The sequence below is a fragment of the Tetrao urogallus genome (assembly GCF_951394365.1).
Source record: "Tetrao urogallus genome assembly, chromosome: 4".
Lineage (NCBI taxonomy): Eukaryota > Metazoa > Chordata > Aves > Galliformes > Phasianidae > Tetrao > Tetrao urogallus.
The window spans coordinates 24,860,325-24,887,170 of NC_136817.1; the positions used below are offsets into that span (position 1 = coordinate 24,860,325).

At 40.5% G+C, this 26,846-nt stretch overlaps 1 protein-coding gene across 1 annotated transcript; it reads left to right on the top strand.

Annotated features, from left to right (window-relative positions):
* Nucleotides 1–1,915: 1,915 nt before the first annotated feature.
* Nucleotides 1,916–25,438, top strand: MTHFD2L (methylenetetrahydrofolate dehydrogenase (NADP+ dependent) 2 like; the record flags this gene model as incomplete). The annotated part of the gene is made up of 8 exons (XM_079534483.1): nucleotides 1,916–2,046; nucleotides 6,181–6,365; nucleotides 7,321–7,443; nucleotides 10,505–10,657; nucleotides 11,404–11,511; nucleotides 14,917–15,009; nucleotides 18,265–18,390; nucleotides 25,326–25,438. 8 exons carry the CDS (start codon nucleotides 1,916–1,918, stop codon nucleotides 25,436–25,438), a joined length of 1,032 nt encoding a protein of 343 aa, XP_079390609.1.
* Nucleotides 25,439–26,846: the final 1,408 nt, after the last annotated feature.

The window sequence follows — 26,846 nt, forward strand, 5'->3', positions numbered from 1 at the left end:
GTCTCTTATTTTCAAAGCTTTGTTAATTGCAAGCTTAACAAATGTATTTAAGCTGTGTACCGTTGTTCTGAAGATAATACATTAATTCTGAAGATAATGCATTAAGGGAGAAAATGCACATAAAACAAAGTTTGAGCATTTGGATGCTGGGAGCTCTACTCTTGCAAACCAATCACATAAATTTAATGCCAAATGTCCTGCAATACAAACAAGTACAGCGAGGCAGGGAATCGGTACTCATGCGCAAGGTCTGAAAAACAGAAGCAAACAAATAAAAACATGTGTATACTTATCATAATTCTGGGAAAACTGTCAGACTAGTATCTCTCAGCGTGCTGCCACCACTCTTCTGTTTCAAATGCATTCCTAAGTGCTTTTCATAAAGTCCCAAATCTTTATCATTGGATACTTTAATATGAAACTCACCAACAATGTTTTACACAAATCTTGAGTTCAGCTTCTAGTGAAAACGAAGTGTGCACAAAAGTTGAATTATTGCAGCTTCTCTAATTAAAATTCACTCATGAGCAGGAAAGGGGTAGAACCTTACTTAATGGTTAGCATTGGAATGTCTAATTGGAAATTAGTTGTGGAATTAAAACACCCAAACGGCAGAAGCCGTTTGCAGGAAAACATCCAGTTATAAATTCACTGATCACAAAATACAGTATATTTGATAAGTAACAGTTCCTGTTATTTGCTTACATAGTAACATAGAGCAAAGTTATTTAGTATCACATCTGAATTCACATTTTTACTTCAGCAAACTTAACCACATGTCCTTTAAGGGTAAAAGCAGTCATCCTTTCAGGAATTGCACAGATTGTATTCAAGGCCTGAGCCTCGATAGAAGACTGAGTATGGTCTGTTTATGCAAGAAATAATCATCACAGAGACACTTGTGAATGCCTGATGAGGTACATGTTAGGAAAAAGGCATCCAGTGCTCTACTTTCAGTCCTAGGGACCCTGAGTATTTCTTAAGCTTGTGGAGTTTATTATATCCATTCTTAAAAGCAGCAGGAAAAAGAACATTTTCTATGTGTAAACAGTCTAGAACTGGCTGCAAGCCTGTTAAATACTGGCTCAATTCAAGCTAAAATTAGCTTCCATTTTACATTAAGTTAGTCCTACAAAAAAGATGTGCTTGCAAGGCTGTTTTAGGGAACAAAAGGAAGCCTGCAGTCTCTATTCAGGTATCTGAAGGCATTAGAAGCACATTTTAAGAGCAAAAACAAATAAGGCATTTCCCTTTAGGGCTGTATGCTGGTTGTAGTTATGTTATACCTATCATGGATTTAGTTTGATGTTTGTACGCTGGCTGAGGGGCAGAGGGAGATTTCTGGAAAGAATGAGAGTAGGAAACTTCCTTGAGACAGAAAATCTCAAGGGTGTCAGAATGTTCTCATGTCAGTTACAAAGATCTGACAGGTGTGCAGCCAGACAGGCTACATGTGTTAGATGTCAAAGCAGGCTGGTGATGCGCGTTGAGAAGGCAGGGAGTGGACGGCAGGATGCTCTTGTATGTGCTGGAGAGCCTTGACTGCTCTGCAGGTCTGGGAGGGGGAATACCTATTTCCCCTGCCAGGTTTGTGCTGCGTGACTATTTTTCAAACAGTACTGGAAGGAAATGCCATGGTTATGGGCTTCCTGGACGTGACTATCGTGTGTACTTCTGTCTTTTTAGTGATGAAGTAACGTTCTCTCAGGGCTTAGTCTTCGGATCCCTCGCACGCTCCCCGCAGCACTTACGCCTCAGACCGCTCACAGCTCCGTCGCCCATCTCTGGACACGCTCCACCGCCTCAATGCCCGTCTTGTAGCGAGTGCACCGCCCAGCCCCGCTGCCCGTCACAGCGACCGGCACCGCCCTCCCCGGCCCCTCCGGGCGGCGGCGCTTCCGCTCGGCGCAGTGCAATGGCTGCGGCCGCGTTCTTCTCCCCGTGCTCCGCGCTGCGGCCGGGCCTGGCTCCGCTGTGCCGATGGCGGGCCGCCCTCCCTCGCCTCGCGTCCCGCCACGCCGGCAGCGTCCCCCGGAGCGCCGCCAGGTACGGCACGCCGCCTTCCTCCTCCTCGTCCTCCCTGCTCCTCCTCCTCGCGCTGTCTGAAGGGAGGGGAGGCCCGGCCCTGCCCTGCCGGTGCTTGTGTTCCCGGGCGGGCCGGGCCCTCCCCGGGGCGGATGGGGCTCTACTTTGGGCACAGTGTCGGTATTTCTGGATGAACGCGCGCTGCTGCTGTGGTCACCTGCTGGGAGCTGCTGTTTTCCAGCGCGGATACCAGCGGGTGCTCGCGTCGGTTCAGCGTTAGGGATGCTTCCGTTGGGAAACAAAGTGTGAGTGGGCTGGAGAAGATCCTGTTGTGACAGCTCCTGCTTTCAGACTTGCCGTGTAGACGCAGGTCTAAGTTAGCAGCTTACCGCTGTGTGATGCCCCGCGCATTGTCGGCAGCGCAACCGAGGAGGATGCAGAACGTGACCCATGGATGCAGTGGGGTGGAGGGCACAGTGGCGGTGCTGGCTGCTGTCCCACCACTCAGAGGCTACACGCGGTTGTTTTCAGTGGGGATATGTTGATTGCAGTGCCTGGACTGACTTGCTGCACTGCAATCTTCCTCTGCACCTGATGCCTTACTATTCGCTGTAGTTCTGGAGTCCTGTCTCTGTTTAAGGAGCTAAATGAGATTTTAAGCCTGAGAAGCATTGGCACAGAATCACAGAACCGTTATGATTGGAAAAGATCTCTAAGTCCAACCATCAGGCCATCACCAACATGCCTGCTAACCATATCCCTCAGCATCACATCTCCACGGTTTTTGAATGCCCCCTGGGACTGTGACCCCACCACCTTCCTGGGCAGCTGGTGCCAATCCACCACTGCTCTTTCAAAGAGTAAAATTTTTTCAAATGTCTGACCTGATGTTCTTGCCATGTGTTGAGGAATTGCCTTTTTTCTTGTTTAGCTGTGCTCCTAAACATATACAGATGTGAGCAATTATGTGGCAAGTTGTTAATTGCAAGTTGTTGCACTGTGGTCTCATACTTTCTTATAGTAAAGGCAATATAGAGCTCAAAACTTTGTTCTGCATGTTCCAAAAGTGCAGGCTTGTTTTCCCCAAAGAATGTGACATAGGAGAGAAACCAAATACTGATCAGGCTTGTAAAGGTGGGAAGTCATTCCATTCTTAATCTGACCAAGAAGTTTTATTGCTTTTGCAAGCTACCTTCCAAATGATTGTACAACTTTTTTTTTTTTCCCAGAATGATTTTTATTAGGAGCTGAAAACACATTTCTGTTAGACAAAACATAGTGCACATTTCCACATACTCTTGAGTTTCTGTGTTTGTCTTAGAACTCTAGACAAAATTCTGAACCTGCTAGAAATTAATAATAATGATGAGAAATAATAAATACTGCTGCCTTCCTAGAAAACAGAGGCAAAATGCCAGCACAGGTTCTTATCTTGTTTGATGTGACAGGCAAAGTTCAAGTAACAGATATCAAAGTAATTGAGTGCAATATGTAAAGATAAATTTAATCGCCAGAATTAATTGCTTGTTGAAATCTTTCCTAAGAATAGTATGTTGGCTTGCTGTCATGATAATCAGATGAGATAGATTAGTTGTATTGACAATAAATTTAGGGCATCTCTCAGTGGTCCTCATTTGACTGTTTAAGTGCTGATAGAGATCTGGGTTTGTGTAACTGGAATATGTATGGTTAATGGTAAGCGTGAGGTGGTCTTTGCTGTTGCATTTAACCAAATAGACAGAGTGGTAGCGCGTATCTGTGTACAAGAACATAATCTTTGTATTCTAAGTATTGTAATATTTATTGTGTGCTTGTTTGTTTGTTCATTTGTTGCCATCAGATTTGTAAAGATTTAGATACTGGCTGAGATGAGGCCAAACTCCTGGGTGCTTGGCCACTGAGGTGGTACTCAGGGAAGGCTGATGAAAAGGTCGCATGTGCTACATGTAATGGTTCTCGAGGTAGCCATATTGACAAGTTGGGTGTAGTCATGCCATTTACCAATAGAAGGCCAAAATGGTGGGTATGTGGAGCACTTCTAATCTCCCGTGACTCATGACAAATGGAGCACTGGCTTGCTGAAGCTTTATAGAACTACTGTGCTCTGCTAAAAAAAAAAAGCGTCCATGAATGGCTTTGTACTTAGGTTGGCTCTTCCCTTCCTTTGAGGAGAGAAGAATGCATTGCTTGACGAACTTCTTATCTGTATCTCCCTGAGGTACTCCATTTTCCAAAGATTTGTCTCACTTGCTCCATGGTTCGTGGGCAGTCTCCAAAGTGCTAGCTTGGTATTTCAGCCAAGTATTCCTTTTCTTTGTACTTTATTTTCACTGTGATACTCTCTGAGACTGGGAGTTGCTCTCCTGGCTGTTTGCTGTGAATGTGTCTGCTCATTAGCATCTCACACCAAAGCACCTCAAAGTTAGGAATACAAAAAAATAAAGCTATTCTTTAAGTTACAATTCTTTTACTATTCTATTTACTATTTAAAGAATTTACTATTCTTTAAGTTAATACCTCGTTCTGTGTCTTCTGAGTGTCTCTATTTTAACATCAAAAAGGAATAGCTCACAGACAGTCGGACGGAATGTTGCTTGCTCATTTCTGCATGTGTGAACTAATGTGTGGCACTGACTTGGTCCCTGGTACCTGGGGTACCCCTGTATGAGTTTCCGTTAAAGTTTTTCTCCTTTGTAACTTACTGTCACTTAGGCTTGTAAAAGTTGCTCTATGCTATCTTCAGAAAGATCCAAGCATGGGGGAGCCTGCTGACAGGCTCCTGGCTCTCATGGAGAATGTGCATTGTATCCTTGCTTGTAGGATGCAAGAGAGTGTTTTCTATTTGTGTGCATGCATGGTTGTGGGTTGCTGTTTTTTTTTGGCTGGTTGTTTGTGTGGGGTGTTTTTGTTTGTTTGTTTTTTTTAGTACTGTAGTTCTCTTCATTTGCTTTGGATTGATCTTTGAGACCTACTAAATGAGTATGTGGTTATACCTTTAAGAGAGAGGCATACACGTGAAATCAGTTGCCCAAAGTTGAGAAAATGAGTACTTTGGCCATGCATTTAGAGCAAAAATAGTATTATTGGCTTTTGTGTGTGAATTGAGAACCTTTTTTTGGCACCAGAAGGTTGTTAGCTCTTTCTATCCTTAAACATTTATGCCATTGCTACATTGCTAAGCACTAACTACTTATTTGGCAAAGAAGTACGTGGAAACAAATGTTTTGTGCCAATGCTATACATGGCCTAAACCTGACTAACAGCAAGGAGAGAAGTGGAAAATGAGAAAGTACAGAGTATGCCATTAGGAAAAGAATAAAAACACATGTATTGATTTTAAAAACAAAAAAATCAAGTTAAGTAATGCCAAAGATAACCTTGGATGTATCTAAAGCTGGAGTAAAATTGAGGTCAACAATGTGTTCATTTATTGTGTTGTATGATTGTCATTTTATTGCTCCAAAGTTATGTTATTTGAAGAGAGTGAGCAGTAGGAAAAATCCAAGAGTTGGGTACTCTTAGTTCTGGTCCAGAACTGTGTGGTTTTGAATACTTTGTTTTTTTTCCTGTGCAGCAAAGTTTTCATAGAACTGCTCTGTGGTAATTAATACAAGCGTAGCCTGGATTTCATCTGTCAGTCAGATGTAGAAGACTTGCATAAATGAAGCCACAGTTTGGGATTTGGGTACTTTTGAGGATTTCTTCTTGCCCCAGTCTCTTTCCTGCATACCTTCCTGCTTCTGTCTCCCATCCAACAAAGTCTGTGTTTAATGGCTGGATTACGTGATACAGCAGTGGCAGATTGTAGCATTTGAAAGCAGTGCATGCTGGAGGCTTCTCGGTTATTGCAGACTGATGGGGTGCATGGGGCTTTCCACATCTGTGCTTGGGGTCTTGATGACAGCAATGAAAGAGAGGAAAAGGGGGTGGGTGGCAGGTGCTGAGGCAAGCTTGAGGCACAAGACTCTTTCTTCAGCTTCCCTCTGTCTTTCATGCAGGAAGCTGCATGAGTATTTTTCAAGTAGTATTGGAATTACTATCAAATTAATGCATCAAAGCATATGCAAGTATTTAATGCAGTGGATGGTGTGCTCAGAAGTGCCATGGTTATGGACTGTCCAGATGTGACTATTGTGTGTACTTTTGTCTTTTTAGTGATGAAGCAGCCATTATCTCAGGGACAAAGCTCGCTAAACAAGTCTTGAAGGAAGTTCAAAGGGATGTGGAATCATGGATATCCTGTGGGAACAAGAGACCTCATCTCACTGTCATATTAGTAGGAGACAACCCAGCTAGTCATATCTATGTCAGAAATAAGGTAAAAGCAGCTGCAGCTGTAGGTATGTACTAGGTAATATAAACGTTCCTTTGGTGAGCACAGGACACTGTTCTTTAAAATATTCTAAAAGTGGGGAAGAGAACCCCCTTTGGATCTTCATCTCATGTCACACCTTTTTCTTCCTCACCTTCTCTGATTTAGCTAAGGTGAAAAAGTTGCAGTGATATATAAAGTAATTCTTATGTCATGTGCATGGAAGGCATAAATTTAACGGTGCACCTTAAAATGATATTGGGAGGTATTTTGCACTGTTACTTTTAGAAACTGCAAATGAAATGTGAGTGCTGGGGAAAAACTTTTTTTTTTCATAACATCATATTTACCTTCATATATATGTGGTGCATCTCATGGAATTTCTGGCTTGTTGGATGCTGTAGGTCTGCAGTAAAGCCAGGCAATCTCATCCAAAAACAAAGTTTCATAACTGTGTATGTCAGTGGCAGAGTTTCAGATATAAATCAAATAGTAAAGCTGAGGGACTGATTACCTGGAATATGACTCGATCACCTCAGAATGGAAGAGCATCACAGCTTAAGCAGAAAGCATTTTGTTGTTTTTGGTGGAGCTGCAATCTTCTCCTGTGATTTGAAAAATCTGTTGTAAGTTTGGTTCTGCAGAAGTAGAAGAGCCATCAGATGGTGCCAGCATTACTAGCAAAGCTAGGTCCATTTGGTTTTACTCATAATTCTCAAGAGCGTGGTTATAGACAAATCATTATAGACAAATTATTATATGCATTGATTTCCAAATATTTTTTGTCTTTGTTTTAATTTTGAAGCTGCTGTGTCAAACTACTAACTTTGTTGTGAGATTGCTCTTGATAACTGGAAATATAGCATTAAAGACCAGAGAGTCTTATTCGAGACAGTTGTTGAACATTAACAGATTTTTATACAACGTGAGTAAGCTCTCCCTAAGTTTCCTGATACAAATAAGTGTCTTTCTTTTTCTGTCAGGAATTTCTAGTGAGGTCATACTGAAGCCTAAATATATTTCTCAGGAAGAACTGTTGGATATGACATTAAAACTCAACAAGGACTCAACAGTTAGTGGTGTATTAGTTCAGCTGCCTCTCCCAGGTGGGTGTTATCTCACTCCCTACATATGATCCATGTAAGAGGAAAATGTTTGACAACTTTTGCTGTTGCAAGTGCATCATAGTGACATCAGAGGCTCCAGAAAGAGAGCAAATAGATAATGAGGGGCTTGATGAAGAGATGTCTTTTTCTGTTATTGTATAAATAGCAAGTCTTCTCTCAACTTTGTCAAGTTAACTTCTCTGATTTTATTTTATTTTTTCCTACCACACTGCAGTGTTTTGTCTTGAATACCAAAACCTTTGCCATGTCTTCCTCCCCTGCATTGTGCCAAGATATGCTGCTTAGCAGATAGTGGGACAGTCTTTCTCAGAGTGGTTCTTGTTTGTGCCCTAAATGTTCATTTGCCTGTTGTGTATTTTCACCAATATTTGAGATAAGCATTGTGCCAAAGACTTGAAAGCCTCTAGCATGCTCCTGTCGATTGTTTCCCCACTCCAGTTCTGTACAAGAATCTCACTCTTATGAATCAGTTGGCAGCAGGTGGCAATATGGTACTTAGTGCTAAAATTTGTAGCTCTTCATATCAGTCTCTAACTTCATTAAACCAGTGTATGCTTTCTCTTAGGGATTTGCCAAAGCTAAGAGAATCATTGTAATAGACTGGGTGATGTGTTGAATTTCCCCCTCTTCTTTATTTTCAAATCTTGTCTTTTATCACATATTTAGATATGTGGGCACTGGGCAGGAGCTTCTGGGCACTGAAGGGCAGGAACTGTCTTTTTTTTTTTGAGTTCATGGAGGAACTGAAGCATGTGCTTTGTTCATGTTTGTAATAACTAGTGTTCATTATTAAGTTCTGTCATTTGTATTACATGAGAAAACTGATGATTGTGGACAAGTTTGCCATCTGCTGCAGTGAGTTAGCCACTAGGTGGAAGTAGAACACAAGGAAGGAGGAGGAAATCCTGGGCACAAAGTCGGGAACAACTAAAGGGTGGGCTGGTTTGGGAAACATCTATCCCTGCAATAACAGATTAGGGCAAACAGGTGATTTAATGACTTGTCCTCGATATTAAGAACTTATACAAAAGGTTAAGCACCTGGGGATAAAAATCTTCCTCTCTGTGTGTTGCGTAGTTCACAGACTATAGTTCATAGTTCATCTGGATTCCCAATCCACTGCTGTGTCCTCCGGGAATGGGAGGTATTGTATACATCTTATTTGCACTGATACTCCATAAAATGGTTGGGTACCATTTACAGGAGTACTTCTTTTTTTGGTGACATAATACAAAGTCATTGCAATCCCCTCCTGAGCGGTCTGCTTTAATAGTTTAGTAAGGGACTTGAGCCTTGCAACTTGTCATTTTTAAGCTTGTTGAACGCTTCACAAGGAAGGATCAGAACATAATTCTAGTTATGTCAGTTTAGATATCTGTTGCTGATATGTTTTAATGTTTTAAATTCTCAGGTAGGTAGTGACTTCCCTACAAACTGTGATATGTCTGTTACCATAACCACGTTAGGAATAAATAGTCTATTCAGCCTGTGAAACTTGTTGTTTTAGGGCTGGCTGCTGTCTACCTTACTAAAACCTTAGAGGCATTTGATGAATAGTATTATGTTTTCAGTGTTACATTGTTTGTATACTTATCTAGTAAAGGTAAATATCCAAACCATCATGAACTGAAAATCTTCAGGAAATTATTTCTACAATAGATGTTGGATATAACTTTGATTACTGAATTATTATTTCTGCGGCAACACCGTGTCCCCTCCATGCAACTTGAGTGAGAGATGGGCAGAAAACTGATGTACTTAATTTTCCAAAAATCCTTTTGACTTATCCTGTAACAGAAGGATGCGAAGCCCAGAAGTTGTGAAAACCTAATCAGCAGTGTCTGCTAATCCCACAATAGGGGGGTTGTTGTGTGGAGCGTTGGATATTTATTTTTCACAATAAGCCACACACAGGTGTGGCTTTTGATCAACACTGGAATAAAAATAGAAGCAGAGGATAGCTTTGTTCTTTCAGTCCTGTGAGCTGCAGCAACTTAACTTTGAGGATTACCATCTTTGCCTGAGGAAAACTTCCTTTCTGTGCCCCTCTGGAGCACTGTACTTCTGATGTGGTAATGGCTTCGTGGAGACTTTGCTCTATCTTTTAAATTGCCTGGAAGATAGGAAGACATGTTTGATGTTGATTTGAGATAGAATGTGAAAAAGTTGACATTTTCTTAGTTGTAAGCAGCAAAGAATTGTGGGATAAATTAGGATAAACATCATGTCCCTTTGTGCTTTGGAACGGTTTATTCTTTGCTCCCTGTCTACGCTTCTCAGAATCTTTTTTTGTTCCCTGTTTTTATTTTCATCAATCTTCTCTTTTGAGAGCTGGACTTCATTTCTAGTATGTCTAGACTGGAGAGCACATGCTTATTGTGTAAATAGGAGAGCATGTTGGAGTAGCTAGGCAAGTGATGGCCAGTGTCGTCGTGCAAGTTTGGTTAACAAGAGCTGCTGCAGAAGTCATGCCTCCTCTTTTATTGTTTTGGCCCACAATGTCACAGGCAGATAACGGTGATATGATAGTAGAGGTTGAACCTTCCTCAATGCGAGATTCGTTGAGATCTTGCCTGGAATGGATGTTCTGTCATCATATAAGAGATAAATAGTAATTCTGAGATGATACTGAACTTTGAGTGTAATTCTTATAAAAGTTTAGGAAATTGTAAAACAACGAATCAGACTAAAATTGACTGAAATATCACTAGATAAATATATTTCTCAAACAGAATTTCCTTTATAGGTCATACGGGGACATGGTTTACAGCGCTCTTCCCCTGGAGTGTCCAAATCTGTGCAGGCTTTGAACTTGATTTTGTAACTTTTCAGAGATGACACTTGCTAATGCATATCTTTTTCATAATCAGGTATCACCATTTAAGCCATATTTTATGTTGTGAGCTCAGCAGTTTCAAACAATTATTTGTGTTCTCAATTTTCTGAAGTAGGACATAACTGGATCCCAATGATTAACAAATTCTTAAAGCCACTTTTGTTGTAAAGTGGAAACTGAAAGCAAAACTGCAATGTTTCCCAGACCATATAGATGAGCGGACAGTTTGTAATGCTATCGCACCTGAAAAGGATGTGGATGGATTTCACATTATCAACATTGGACGTCTGTGTCTCGATCAGCCATCTGTAATACCTGCCACTGCTGCTGCTGTCTGGGAAATCATAAAGCGGACAGGTAGGAAATTCATCTGTATTTAATTATTCTTTTTATTAAGCATAGAAGGAATGAAGGATAGAGTCAGGTGTGGGTTAAAAGATGTGGGCTGTCTTTAAGGTACTGCTCTCAAGGAAGAGCCAGTATTTAGAGGATTAGTCTAAATAATAAGGAAGTGCCAAGGAGGATGGGATATTTTGCCAGTGTTATAAATATTACATGTAGATTATAGTTCATGTCAAAGACTTTGAGCATTTTGAATAGTAACTTATTTTCTACTGTTTAGTGTTGCATAGAATTTTAAGGAGTTGTGCTTACTTCCTGTGTAGCTATCAAATAAAAGACTGCAATGCGTAAATCCCTGTAGGGTAAGGGGGAAAGTGCAGAACAGAAATGGGAATATTCAGTTGGTTACTAGAAGGGGAAAAGATGAATTAAATAGGTGCTATTTTCTGAGTACAGTATGCTCCTACCAATGGACAAGAGAGTTTTCATTTCACTTTGTGGTCAGGAAAGAAAATTTTTTAGCCTACAAAGGATGATTCAGAAAAACTCAATTACTTGCCAGTTTTGTTTCTCTGCTGTGAAAGCTGAGTGTTATTTTGTGGGTTCATACTTTAAGTTCAGCCTTGTGGGTTTCCAAGTCACACTGATGTCAGCAGTCCACAATAGCAAATAATTGCTATTATTTTGGCATTGAGAAGAAGGGATTTAGTATTTCAAAATAGCAGAATAAAATGTTGTGTTCTGTTTTGGTTTCTCATAAGGAATACAAACATTTGGGAAAAATATTGTTGTAGCTGGAAGATCTAAGAATGTTGGAATGCCCATTTCAATGCTTCTGCATACTGATGGAGAGCATGAAAGGCCTGGAGGTAAGTTTGTGTTGTCAGGTGTTGTAATGTTTCCATTTTAACAATTAATGAACTAGTTAAAATAAAGCTCACCAGAGCATTTGGATAAAGGGAAAGCCTTTCTCTTGTATGACATTAACACCTGGAGCAAGGAGATTAATTGCTAATGCATTTGCTGATGGTTTCTCAGCAGAAAAGGTCAGTTTCTGGGCTGGGCTTTTTCTGATGTTATGTCATCATTTTATCCTCCTTTTGAAACAAGTTCTGTTTAAATTTGAAGATGTTTTCCAGCCTGATTGATTCTGTGATTGGGACCTTGCACAACCGCATTCAGTGGAAGGAATCCCTGCGTATGGCAAGGAGGTTGGAACTAGATTATCTTTAAAGGTTCCTTTAAAGGGTATGTTTTTAGATAGGTTTTCAGTTTTTTGGAGATGATAAGCAAAAATGAAAAGCTGCAGTCTGTCTTAATCTGTGATGTTTTTTTTTATGTTGCAGCTGCAATGTCCTGCAGGTGGCAATATGTGATTAGATAGGGGAGGGTTCCTTACAAAACAGTGTATTATCCATAGACAGATCAAGACACTTCTTATTTTATAAACTAGTGACTTAACATAGCAATATGGTGCTAGGCCTTATTTGCTAATATCCTCTTTTTTTTTCTATCAGAAGTAGCATTATCAAAGTTAAGTTACTTATTCTTTGTTCTGGCATGATCACACCTAAATGGAAAACCCACTCTTTCTGAGGTAAACTGCTATTTTGAAGGTAGGGACAATCTTTTTTTTTTTTTTTTTTTTTTTTTCCCCCACCTCTCCTTAATAGTGATGAGAGCAATTCTTTGGCTTCAGGAGCTGACCACAGACTCCTTAAGCTCTGGAGAGGAAAATAGTACTGATTTTACTGCTTAGAAGCTATGAATATACATAGCTTTGGATCACTGTTTACTCTCAGAGCCCTTGAATAGAGTTTAAGAGATCAAAAGAACCTCGTAATGTATAGTTTTGGTAGTAGGGGTTGCAATGTGAGGCAGGATATCTTTCTCCTTTTTATTCTATCCTTATTCCATTCCTTTGTCCTGTTCCCCTTGAGTTTTGTTGTTTTATTTTTTTATTATTAGTTACTTTGGATATCAATAGGTGATATTGCAGAAAAGGGGGAGGGGAGAAAGAAGGCAAGTAGACATGCAGGTGTTATGTACTGCTTGGGATGTTTTTACCCTAAGAAAGTGCAGAGGTAGTTTGAAGGCAGTTGTTTATTCCAAGCTCTCGATGGACTTAAGTGCAGGGGAAGTTATAGAAAATTGGTGAAAGATTTCTAACTCCTAGGAATTCCCCTTATGTTTATAGAAATAGTAGAAATAGTTTATGCACATATGCACTTCTCTGTTGACATTAACTGCAAATGTCTTCATCTGCCTCTCCATGATTGCAGAGGCTGAAAAGGGACTGGTGATAACTGAAGGAGAGGAGCGATGAGAGATAAGGGAAAAGAGCAGTGAATTCAGAGCGCAGACAGATTGAAGATGAGATTCTTGGGGAAGAGAGTTAATGAGATAAGAGGCACAGATTAGACAGACACATTCCAGAGGAAGCATCTGTGGTGTTAATGTCTGAGATGGCAAAAATCTTTAATGGTTAATAAAGTGGCTTATGAGTTCATGGTGGATGGAAGGTGGAGATGAACACAAGAACACTGAGTAGAACAAATAGTTGATGGAGAATGGCATCAGAATCTGGGAACAATCTCTTTCAATAGCTTTTATCTTTGCATTTTTTGAGCAGTCTCAGAGAGACTACCACTCCTGCTGCTGGACTCTATATGTTATTTTAGTCACTAATCCGATGACATTTTGTTTCGTGTGTAGTGGTCTTTCCTCAGCATCTCTATTGATCTGCACAAGACTTTTCATGTCTTGCTGGCAGGGTTTATTTGTAGCTTTGTGCCAAGCAATGTGGGTGCATGCAGGAGCAGGCCCCAGAGCTTTTGAGTTTACCCGAAAGGATGTGGTCTTGCACTTGTGATAACTTCAAACACTTCCTACTCTGGTATAAAGTACAGGTTCAGCAGTTTTTGCTTTATCAGGAGATAGAAGAGCTGGTCAGGCATCTACAAAATCCCAGTACCTTTTTAGTCTTTTCCTGTTGTTGCATTTGACCTAAGTAAAATGATTACTTAGAATATTTTGAGTGTGTGGGGAAAATATCCGACTGAAATTGTACAGATTGTGTAAATATTGATGCTGATGTTGATTGTGTTACGCATGTGAGTTCAAAAACATTTCTTCTCTATGAAATCTGTTGATGTTCCAGTTGACAAAAAGCTTTGGCTGTCTGACCCTTGTGTGCAATCGTTGTTTAGATGGAAGAGTTGATTGATTAGATATTCAACATGAGCTAGCATTGTGCTCTTCCCAGAAGGCCAACCATATCCTGGGTTGCATCAAGAGAAATGTGACCAGCAGGTTGAGGGAGGTGATTCTGCCCTCTGCTCTGCTCTTGTGAGAGCCCACCTGGAGTACTGCATCCTGTTCTGGGACCCCTAACACAAGAGGGACATGGAGCTGTTGGAGCAGGTCCAGAGGAGGACTACGAATATGATCAGAGGGCTGGAACACCTCCCCTAGGAGTACAGGTTGAGAGAGCTGGGGCTTTTCAGCCTGGAGAAGGCTCTGGGGGGACCTTATAGCAGCCTTCCAGTACCTGAAGAAGGCCTACAGGAAAGCTGGGGAGGGATTTTTTATAAGGGCAGGTAGCGATAAGATGAGAGGAAATAGTTTTAAACTGGAAGAGAGTAGATTTACACTAGATGTAAGGAAGAAATTCTTTACTGTGAGGGTGGTGAGACATTGGAACAGGTTGCCCAGTGAGTTTGTGGATGCCCCCTTCCTGGAAGCATTCAAGGGCAGGCTGAATGGGGCTTTGAGCAATCTGGTCTAGAGGGAGGTATTCCTGCCTGTAGCAGGGGAGATTGGAGCTAGATAGTCTTAAGGGGTCACTTTCAGCCCAAAATCATTCTGTGATTCTATAATTCTATGAAGGCTCTTGGCCCTAGAGTCTCATTGTTGTCATAGCTACTAACCTCATAGTTCAGGCCAAGGAGAGCCTTGGTTGTATTTTTCTCTTGTTGGTCAGATTATCAGCCAAGCTCATTCTTGTAAGGGGGAATATCAGTAAGAAATAATGTCAGTCCGAAGCGTGTGCATTAATTAATCCTGTGTCAATTTTTAAGAGCAAGTGCTTTTTCATATACATAAAATGCAAATGTTGTGAGCATTCTGCCGATGCTGAAACAAGTGATGCATCACTAGGCAGACTTGATGGTTTTCTTTACTGTCCTCCATGTACCAAAGTGAGTCAGTTGTACTTGAAAGTAATTGCTATATAGGCCCTTTCTATCTATTAATTGTCAATCTTTATGCTTCAGGAGATGCTACAGTGACCATTGCGCATAGGCACACACCAAAGGAACAGCTCAAGATCCATACTCAACTTGCTGACATTGTCATAGTAGCTGCAGGTAATGTGGTTAATACAACCAAAAACAATGTTTAAAACCCAAAAAGAAAAGCTTGGAGTCAATTGGTGGCACTACTTGCTATTTCATGTATTTTACCAAATAAATGGTGCTCATGCTTGCCAAGGGTGTCATAGTGTGCAGGATTTCTTGTAAGATGGACAGGTGATCTGGCACTTTGTTCCTGTCCTTTGTATTTGTAGACTCATAAAATGTTTCTCATCACGTGTGACACCTTTCCCTTAGGGAGACTCCAGAGTGAACTCCAGATTGGGAACCAGTTGGTGTGTAGTTTATACAGGTGTAATTATGTAAATTAAGACATTCTCTGTACTGTGCAAAAATCATGAGTCATCTAATTTTTGGCAGGAAGTTTTCTTTAAATCAGCTGGAGGTGCCATTCATAAAAGACAATGGTATCTTTCTCTTGCTGTTTGAATTAAGGGCAAACATAGCAAATTAAATAGTAATTTTGGTAACACTGACGTGTTATTCATGGCTGGGTTTTTTTGTTTGTTTATAATTATCATGTAAAAAGGAAGAAAATGACAAGTGGCAAAAGGAGGGGCTCTGAAAGACCTGTGAAATACTTTGTTTGGGTTTTCTAGGACAAAGAAATAAGCAGTGCTACTTCTGAGCAATCTTTGGTTTTACTTTTATTTCCATCAATAGATATTAGTAAAATTAAACTTAAAAACAAACCAGTCTTTGATAAAATTCTGTATCCCGTGCAACTTGAGATATCTTTCTTCTCTTGTATGGTTTAGGAGGATCATAAATGGGGAGAAATATGAGCATATTTACTCTTTTGTGCTCCTTCTCTCCCTCCTCACCATCCTTGAAATGTGATCTTGGGAAGTTATTTTCCAGAGGAAGACAGCTAGGCACATGTCTGAAGCTCCTTGCTTCCTGTTGAAGCAAGATGTCCATTCCTTCAGGGCTTCACTGCACTGTCATCTCTTTCTTGTGCCAGGTCAGGAACAAGAAGTGGCTCAGTTCTCCCACATGTGATTAGCCAACTGTGGGTTCATTGTGAATGAAAAATAACATGTGCGTTATTTGGGAATAAAGCAGTAATATCAACATTCATGCTGCTGATTTAATATAGTTCAAGGTTTTTTACATGCTGAACAGTTTGTCATCAGTTAGGCTCGTAGTTAAACACTTCAGTAGCAATTTAGCTGCATTCATTCTTCTCATTCATTCATTCTCCCTTTGTGTTTTGTAAGAGGAGCATGATACAACAGTTATTACGCAATGTGAGATAGACTTGAAGTGATACACAGTCCAGCTCTGGGCTTTTTTCAAACAGCGTGCAGCCCTGCCCACTGCCACTCTGTCTCTTCTCAAAGGAAGTGAGAGAGAATACATTGGAAAAGCCTCTTACTACCAAAACCTTGCTACATAAACTATGTGTACTGTGTGTATAGTAGGAAGATTCCTATTATCTATCTGAGGAATTTCTTATTCACTTTCATCCATGGCTGTCAAATAAGTCAAATCAGATGTTCACATTTTTACTCTAGGCTTTGAGAATGCCCGTCTTCAGAAGTTGTCTCTTGTTTATTTCCACCCTAGAGAATTGGCTGTGCAGCTTTTCTTCTTTGTAGCTATTGATGTAGTTCCTTCCTTCTCGTTCTCTGCTTCCAGCCAGAGCTGCCTAAGCTCTGTGCCACACAGCTTTTGCTTTTTTGGCTAAAGTTTCCTTCTTGCCTCATCCCTCTGGATATGACCTGTGGCCCTTCTGTATAGAAACTGCTAAATTCCTGGACTGCTTGATTCAGCCTGTGGCTGGTTTGCTTTCTAGTATTTTACTGTTTTACAGTCCTTATACCTAAACTGGGATCTTATGGGACTTGTTTGCTTGCTTGTTTAAAGCATGCTTCGCTGTTTTCTACAAAGTAGAAAGGAAAAAAAAATTCTCACATTGTTCAATCGCTGCATTTTAGGAATTGCTACTCCAATGCTTATCTCTCCCTGCTTGGTATGCAAAGCAGGCTTAAGTAAATGGATCTGTTCATTTGCTTTGGGGGTTAGTTTATTTGTTGCTCTTAAGTATTTGGCCTATTATCAAGCCATTTTACAAAGGGTGTAACTGTGCAACTTCCGTTAATATGCTCCCATTCCTATCGTGCACAGATCGTTAACCCCATCAGACGGAGGCATTATCCAGTTAGCAGTCAGCCTGCAATTGATTGCACAAGAGTGTGATGAAGGAGATGTATCCAGATCTTATCATCAGAATAGGAAAAAAAAAAGAGGTCTTGGTTTGCTCAACATTAAAATCAGAGTTTCAAGGCTGTGTGCTATGGGGGAGTGAGAAATGGAGAGCAAAGAAAAGCTCTTCTATTGCCTGGATTCAAATGACAAGCTGGCCAAGGTCCAGCACTTCAAGTGGAGTCATAGCACTCATATGCTAGTGCTTGCCTCCAGTAACACTGGTCTCAAAACATACAGGTTTGCTTTCTTTTCCTTTTCTTTATTTTTTTTAATGTGTTTTTTGTTGTTGTTGTTTTTTTTTTTTGTTTGTTTTGTTTTCTTTTTTTTTCCCCCACCTCAGAGAAGTCTCCCTCGGGGGGGGCAGCAGGGTGAGCTCAGAATCCCCCTTTGGAGATGCTCTGTTACTGAGGCAGATGTTCCTCAGATAACATAGAGCTTGCTGCTTGCCCAAGAAGCAAGGCAAAAATTGAATTTGTTTCCAAGTTCAAATCTCCTGTCTTTCAGAGCGGGAGGCTGCATAGAAGAAAATAAATTTAGGAGTCTTTTAAAGCAGGTGCACAAAGAAGATTGCAGATGTTGCATTTAAGATAAAATTGTATAGCATGCAGATGTTAGCTGATGGCTTTATGTTACCTACTCTCTGATAGCATGTAGTGACTTTGCACTCAGATACTTATTTGCCGTAACAATTGAGGAGTTGCTTCGTTTTTCTGAATCTGTCCAGGAATTAACTTTAAGATTTTGTTCTTGGAAGTCTTTGCTTCTCTCTTGCAGAGTGGGCTGACACTGTGGGTAGATATGAGTTGGATACTTTTTTCCTGTTATCTATCTCATTCATATATTACAGGAATGAAAAATAAGCTGGTGGCATAGATCAGATTCTCTCACTATGCTTAATTATTAAGTGAAATATATATTATTATTTTTCAGCACGGGAGGGATGGAGGAGAGGTATGGGGGTGCATGCAAACTTAATAATTTGGAACTGATGGCCTAAGATTATTTGGCCATGTTAATAAAATATCTTGATGATTGCAGGTATCCCGAAGTTGATTACAACTGATATGGTCAAAGAAGGTGCAGCTGTGATAGATGTAGGCATCAATCATATCCATGATCCTCTAACTGGAAAGACCAAATTAGTTGGGGATGTGGACTTCGAAGGTCAGTGAAACACTCCTTATGTGAACCAAGTGGATTCATTGATAATAAATGCTTTGAATAGCCTATGTCTCAGCACTGACAGAAGTGCTTGTTCTCAACAAGCAATTTGTTCGTATGCCTGCTCTTAAGAAATGATATGTTCTTTAGGAAAGGCAGTGCTAAGTAATTTTGCAAAATTGCAAAGTTTGCAAATGAGCAAACTTTAAGAGTTACCGATGAGCTTTTATGGCAGTATGGTGGCAACAGTTCTAGAGATGCTTGTCTCCAGGCTTCTTTCATACTCTGAGAATCTCTAAAGCCTCCCAAAAGTATTTGCACGTGCGTGCACACAGAAGCAATCCAGTTTTTGCCTTTTCATAATGTATGTTTCTCACTGATCGTAGCAAATACTGTTATGCCACAAGTTTTCAAGCCTGCTTTCAGTCTTCCTCTTCAAATTTGTATTTGAAAATATTCACTTCTGCTTCAGAAGTATTCTTTAGGCTGAGGATTAAGGTGGGTTCATCTCAAGCTCTTGAAAATCTTGGTCTAGGCAAGCCCAACTGAGATAATATATGATGTTACATATTGATCTTTTCATGTTGAATGTGTTGCAGAGCGAGTTCATAGTGTAATTGGATTAAATCTCTCTGCTCTGGAGGAGCTCCAGACTGGAATAGCAGGATTGTTGCAGCTGAAAATTAAAGCTTATTGGCAGAGCTGTGTGTGGGAAGCTTAGACAGCATTCACCCACATTATTAATGGTTCTCAACAGTTCCTTATTTTGATAAGTATGAAAATCAGCCACTGTTTTTGTTGCTTTTTTTAATAGTTATTAACATCTTGGCTGGCACAATGTCTCAGAGCTTAATTATATTCAGAATGTTTCTAGCCCACTAGATGTATTTGAAATTATATCATTTGCTTCATTCCTGCCTGTTTTTTTTTCAATGAACTTTATATCTGTCTGCTGAAGTCTATGGAATGACCTGCGTGAGTTCAGTGATGCTTTGAGCATGCATTTAGAGAGATATAGCTGCATTTGTAAAATAGTTCCAGTAAAAATACATTTCTACAGGACAATTTTTGTGTGGTTATCTTCCCTGTGCCTTCAGAAGTAAAAGATGATTTTTAGTTAATTTCTGAATATGGAAATGAAGTATAGAGAGGAGTTCCAGGAATTTTTTTGTTTCTGATTGTTTGTTTTAGCATGTTTGAATATGACTTTCAGAAACTTGACAATGTCTCCTTTCTGTTTGTTTTCTTTAAATGCATAACCTTCTGAATGCAATGCTGGGCTTGATTCAGTGGCCGTGCCATGACTCAGAGTTTCAGCGATGCACCGTATGTGTCTTGTCATGTCTGCTGTGGGTTGCTCTCATGATTTTACCTGGGGGGAGGGAAGATCCAAAAAGGAGGGAGGATCTTCAACCTCGATTATGCCACTGCAACTCCAAGTAGCATTTTGCTGTGCATTGCCAAAGGGAAGTTGTTGTTGGTTTATTGGTATCGGTGAAAGTTTCACTAAATCTCTAACAACAAAAAAACTGTCCCTGTGTACAGAGTTGAAAAAAAAAATATGCAAACCATATCACTTGTGTCAAATCTTCTATTTGCCAGTTAGGAAGTGGAACAAGCTAGGCTATTTATGTACCAAATTGTTTTATCCTTATCCTCCTTTTGATCACTTGACTGAATTTATGCTTAAGTCTATGTCAAAATGTTTTTTGCAATATGTAAGCTGGCATGACATACATCAGCTGTGTAATGTAAAGTAGCCCACTAGTGTATGTTCTTTCATCATCTCCTTCCTGAAGTAGGGAAATACTTGGAGTGGAAGCAAGGGGATGTGTGAGAGACTGAACTGGGCAATCCTATGTCAAACTTTTGTTGTAAGAAATGGATAGGAATGGCAGACCTAACAAGGTCATTTGGTTGAGAACCTCTGGGAGTGCAAATAAGCTTCAAGATGACATTTCAAATACATATCTCTTTAATACTGTTGATTCATAAACTCAAGGTAAGAAATACCTGGTGGAAAATATTCTTAGCACAGGCCAAGAGTATTGAATAGCTATTCAAGATGAGTTTTAAAGCTCTGAGATCTGTATTCTAAAGTGGGCATCAGTGTGAGCCATGTCCCATTTGGCTGTAAGTGGTTAAAGGTGCCCAGAGTGCTATTATGTGAGATTACAAGATATCCAGAGGAGCAAGACGGGAAAACACTGTGCATTTGGAGGTTGACTATGTAGCTTGAAGAGAGCATGCAACTGGAACAGCTCTTAAGGGCGGAGCACTGTTTCCAGGAGTCACTGTAAAGCAGGGTGGTGGCGCGGCGCTGCTGGAGCTGATCGTTGATACAGAGGTGCTCACTACTGTGCTGCTCCTGCCTGACCTGCCCAGTGACAGTGGTGGACCTGCCCATGTTCTAATATGCAGAACTGCTATCCTCGTTCCACTCCCACCCTATCTACCTAGTGGTAGTGGTGCATCTGCCCATGTTCTAGGAGCACAGAGCTGCTTCTGAAGCTGTGCACCAAGAACTCCCAAACATTTTCTGTGGTTTGCTGGCCAAACACTCTGGCATCACCCCTGGGTGCTGCTGGGAGCAGCTGGCTGAGGTTTGCCTTCTTAAGGCTTCTGGCAACGTGGTCTTAAAGGGCTGTACTAAAACAAGGGAGGAGCTTTGCACTTCAGTTGTCACTGCAATCTTCACAGCCTGTGAGAAGGTGGCACTGTTGCTGAATTGTGGTGTGCTGTTCATGGAACACACAAGTCTTCGTGGTGCTAGGTGTTCATGACATATATTGTTAGAAATGAAGTTGGCTACTGATTGCTGGAAATGAGCTGGAGAGGTTCATGAAGCTGAAGTATGCAGAATGGACCAGGCTCACTTCTAGATGGAACAAGTGTACCAAAAGGCACATAAGTTTACTAAGAACCAGGGAAATGTATCCTGTTCTGATTAACTACAGAACTAATTCCTACCAATCCATTGGGTGAGCTGACAAGTGCCTTGAAACTTGTTCAGGTAGTGGAAAAAATGTACCATGATCATCTTCAAAGCCAAATTTTTTACCTAAGTGTTGGCATTGTGTCTTACCTAGAGTTGGTGGGATGTAGAAGTGCAAGTGTTGTGGAAACAGTTCATTCTGACAGTTGTTTTCTGCTGTTCCACATTCAATGCACTACTTTCCAGGCTGTGAGCTTTCTTTTTTCCTCTCAAACTTCTGTATCCTTTCCAAACAATCTCTTGATGCTGCTTATCCAAACAGCAGTCCTGAAAACAGAACATGGGTATTCCAACTGCTTTCATTACTGCTTTTTTTTTTTTTTTTTAGTTCATTTTGAAGAGGTGACATTCTTTGTTTAAGTAATAGAAGTCCAAACTGTGTAATACTGTCTCTGTGTTGTTGCCTGGTAGAACTCAGGGGAAGATCTGCCTGTTGGTATGCTTTGCCAATGCAAGACTTTTTTTCTTTTTCTTTTTTTTTAATTTTATTTTGCAAATTCTAAAGGCTTTCTATCATTCCTTACTTCTGAAATGGTGGCTTGGAGGCTATTTTCATAGTTCACTAGGATCCCAGCTGCAATGGATGATTAGTTGAGCTTCTAAAGAGGGCTGTGGACAGAATGTTTGCTAAATGCAACTGCTAGCTCTGGGTGGTGGCTGCCAGGAGGCCATGGAGCACCACTGCCTAGTGTCACTCTGCTTTGGGTTGGAGAAGTCGAGGTTCTTTCTCACAGAGGAGGCCACATCTCATGCAGGGGTCTAAGGAAATGTTCACTGGGACCTTTAATTTCTGCTGCTACTGCTCTTTATCCCAAGGCTGTTGCAATATCTCAACCACTTGTCTGTGCTAATTAGCTGCATCTGAAAGTAGCTGTGCTGCTTAATTTTCTGCTGGGGAGCATTAGGGGGATAATATCAAACAGAAGGAATTTTGAGAAATGGAATCATTGTTTTCAGGTTACTATTCCACAGTGCACAGTGAGGAAAATTCCAGACTGTGTAAAGCAAGCAGATCATGGGATATCTACTATGATTGCTGAGCACGTGATTCACACTTGTGCACTGCTGCACGGATGCAGTGATCCTGGAGAAGCTGTACAGGGACTAATAAAGCCATGTGCAAACAATGCTTAGGCAGGAATTATTCTGCATCACTCAATGCAGATGCGCCAGACTCAGAGCCACCTTCAGGTTGAGACTTGCCCTGGGTTTATGTGATGAACCCTATTCCGTGTCTGATGTTCCTGCTTTAAAGGAACAGAGGAATGAAGGGCTGCTTCCAAAGCAGCAGAGCCTGTTTGTCAAGGAAATAATCTACATTTCATTTCTTCTGAAGAATCAAAGGAAGACTTGAAGATTCTAAAGAAGGTGCAAAATAGCAGCTCCTTCCCCATAGACATCTCATTTGTGTACCAACATTTTACAAATTGCTGGTCTCCAGAAGCTAGGTTAGAGATTTACCGTTGCTGGGAAGCAGAAACGAGACCTCCCGAAGGAAGCAAAGGTGCAGCACCTGATTTACTGATGTGAGGTGGGTCACACCAAGGTGCTGCCTTAGGACTGCTTTGGCTTTCTACTCTTCACAAGAGAAGGAGAGTCTGTTAGCATTTTTGATGTTTTTACCCCTTTGCTCACTAATGTTCATCTTAGAGAATTGCGTTCATCTGACCTGTATTTACTCTTCTAGGTGGAGATGTATCAGATGGTAGTTCCTAAACATAGACAACTGTCATTTGTTTACACAGGTTGCTCCAAAAGTAATGCCTCCTGTTTATTTCCGTGGAAACTCTAACAGGTACAAGGAGTACAATAACACTGTTTCATAGAGCAAATTCTTACCTACAAAGCACTGTTGTTTTTTTTTTTTGACATAGTTACCACTGTTAGATATGCATTTTGTTCAGTGATGAACAAGAAACTGCATGTGGAATAGTTGTGGGAAGGTTCAACCTCTACTGCCGTACAACTGACATCCACCTCTTATGTTGTGGGCCAACACAATAAAACAGGAGGCATTACTTCTGGAGCAGCCTTTGTGTATACATCTGGATCAGCTTTTGTGAATAAGGTATCCAGGTGGTTGTATGCAAAATATAAACTGTGGTTTCTGCCACGTTGAGCCACAGTGATTTCTGTAATGATAGAGTATGGGGAGAGAAAATCTTCTGCAACCTGTGAGAGCAGCACACTGTGCTCTGTGCCTGTGCTCTTCAGTACAGCTCCTAACACGAGAGGCAATGATGTTGTGCACGATGTGCATTGGAAGGCTTTCCTTATGTGCAGCTGTGAACTGCAGCATTTGGTAACTAAGATAAGAGTATTCCAAATAGCACCACAAAGAGAAGCATATAACATTGCCATGGAAATAGACTTATTTCAATTTTAAATGGCTGAAACAATTTGTATGGCAATTATGATGGTGTTCACTTCAGATGTGGGTACATTTCAATAATTATGACATTGAGTTAGGGATTTTCAGTAGCTGCTAACCATAAACACCAATCTCAAAGAGCAGGTAGTTCAGAATAATTAGTAAGAGTGTGAGAATATTAAGAATAACTGTCATATGGGACCTTAATTTATTTCTTACAACTTGCATGTACAACAAAAACAAAGTAACAACAAAAAGCATTGCAAGTTGCAATTTGTTAAGCTTTCCAAGTATTTTAACAGTATATCTGGTGGTACAGCTAGTAGAGTAATCAAAGCCCTCCCTGGTGTAATTAACAGCTCTTCTCAGCTGCTTTTCAAATAGTAATGCTCACCATAGAGTGTGTCTATATGACATGCTTGCAGTTACTTTCCCTGCCTTACTTCAGACACTGGGGGGGGGGGGAGATGGAGGAAGGAGGGGAAAAAAAAAAAAAAAGCAGGGGTGGTGTGATGCACCACTCATGGTGGCACTTGTGAAAATATCTACAGCAGTCAGTAGTATGCCACTGTTAACTAAAGTGCATTGCTAACTAAATGCTTTAAAAAAAATAAGAAAAAAGGTGTATCTATCTCTTAGCAAGGTACATGCTAACTTTGGACAGCCACATAGCCTGGGTAGTTGCAGCTAATTCAGTTGTCAAAATTCTTTCTTTGACGCTTCAGTAAGACCAGTGCCTCCCAGTCCAAGTTTGATGTAGGCACCATAATAAGGCTGTTTTGTGGTTTGGTTTGCTTTGGTTTTGTTTGTTTGTTAAACAACAACAAAACCACACCTTCTCTAAAGGAGCAGAGCATTTATGGCTGTTGTTGCAATGGGAATTTGTTTTTCTACAGACTCAGCTCTGTTTTATTCTTTGCCCATGTTGAGAAGCAGAAAACAAACCAACCAGGAAGCTGTACTTTCTCCCACTGTAGTTTTCTGAAGTTCCCTTCAGAACTTCAGAACAGGTAGAGTATTTTCATTAGAAGCTTCAGGTTGCAGTGGGGGAAGAAGGCTGTGCTTGTGCTCAGCTGTTCTTTTTGATGGACTCCTGCTCTTGCAGTTCCTCAGAAACACACGCAGTTTAGGTGGCTGACTACAGGCTGGCTGGAGGTGTGTACTCCCATGAGGAAAAGGCAGCCTTCTGCAGGCAGATTGCTTTAAGCTGGTGGGAAAACCATAGCCCAAAACTGGTGCCTTGATAATGACATTGACAAGAAGGGGACTACCTTGCAACTCTGGTCCTGATTGTATCCTATCACAGAATCATTAAGATTGGGAAAGATTACTAAGACCATCTAGTCCAACTGTCAGTGCATCACCACCATGTCCACTAAACCGTGTCCCTCAAACTCATCCTGGAACTACTGTGGATTTGAGGACTTCTGCGGTAACTTTTCACATATTCTTCAGTATTGTCCAAATCATGGTCCTTTAAGCTTGTTGCCAGTTGGACTTTTCTGGAAAAATGAATGAGAAAAAATTTTCTGGAAACATTCTTAGTCAATTCCTTTCTCTCTTTTCTCTTAGAAGTGAAGAAGAAGGCTGGCTTCATCACTCCAGTGCCAGGAGGGGTGGGACCTATGACTGTTGCAATGCTTCTGAAGAACACGCTGATAGTTGCTAAGAAGCTCATTTACTAGAGGAAGTGGGCTGTCTCAGAAGAAGAATGCAAGTTCTATTTATTGTTTATACAAAACCTTTATTTTTTACTAGAAAGATATTTATTTCTACATTGTATTTATTTTTTCATGTAAACTATATTGAACTTGATGGTTTACAAAATGTTACAATACTTTATGTTACCTCCTGCTGACTTACTGTGAGCATCACTGAATTGAATGGTGCAGACTTTGTTGGTACCGTGTTGTTGGTCAGCTGTGTGTGTGGAAGTGAAGAACTGAACTTGAATTCCAGAGCTTGAATTATGCTTGTATATTTTGAGATGGGATGCTACTGATGCGATTATTTAAGCATTAGATATGCTCAATCTGTATGAAAAGTAGGTTTCAACATAGTGGATATTTATGGAAAATGTGGAATGTTCTGGGTGTAATGTGAAGTTGGAAAACGCTTATATAACAGTGATCTGGAGTCTGAAAGGAACGAAAGGCTTGAATTTGTTTCAGCTACTAGACAATAGTTCTGGCAGTGAATACAAATGCTCAGTACACATTTAAAGCTGTCCTGTGTACTTCAATATTGGCTAAACTCTACTCTGAAATGTATGCAAGAGGTTTGCATGAAGTACTCGCAGTTGTGAGGCCAGAATTGTTTTCTTTCCATGTCTGAATTTGGTTGATGGTATTTTCATGCATAATACCACAAAAAGGTTTTGAGTAGATGATGTGGTTGGATTGGACTTCAGTTGGATAGAATGCTGTTAAAGCTGCTATGTATGTACTTCTTGTATAAGATGGAGGGGAAGAGGAAGAGAAAATCAAAAGTTTACCCTTGGTAGAAATGCTTGTATTGGAATTTAAGCCATTTGTTTATTCTCTTATTTTCTGAAGCAACATGAAGGGTTCTTAATTCCTGGTATAAGGCTGAGCCCTGTGAGTATTTGTTGACAATATTTTGCTTCTTAGAGAGGACTGTGTGAGATAATAAGATGCTTGCTGTAAAACGAAATAGAAATCATAAAAATAAATGGGAGAGAAATGATTATCAGTGCGTTTCTGTACCCTAAGGTGTTCCAAAGGTGAATTCAGAATAGTCTCATGCAGTGTAAGAGTCAGAGTCATGTTACTGCTAGGATGCCACTTTGAATATGCATATGCTGTATTGACTTGAAGAGCCTACCCTGGTTTCCATTGAAGCCAGTGGGAGTCACTTTGGGCTGCTATCTCCATATTTTTATCTTGGTTGGGGTAACTTTATTTTAATCAAGAGTCTTTAGTGATTGCCAGTAGATTCAAGACTACTCAAAGTAAGAATACAAAAAGGCGTGGCTAAATACAACTTCTGTTTATTAAAAAAAAAAAAGTGCATACCAAAATAAAAAAAAAAGAAACAGATGGAGAATTGCTTCTGTGCTGCTTGTTTCTTCTG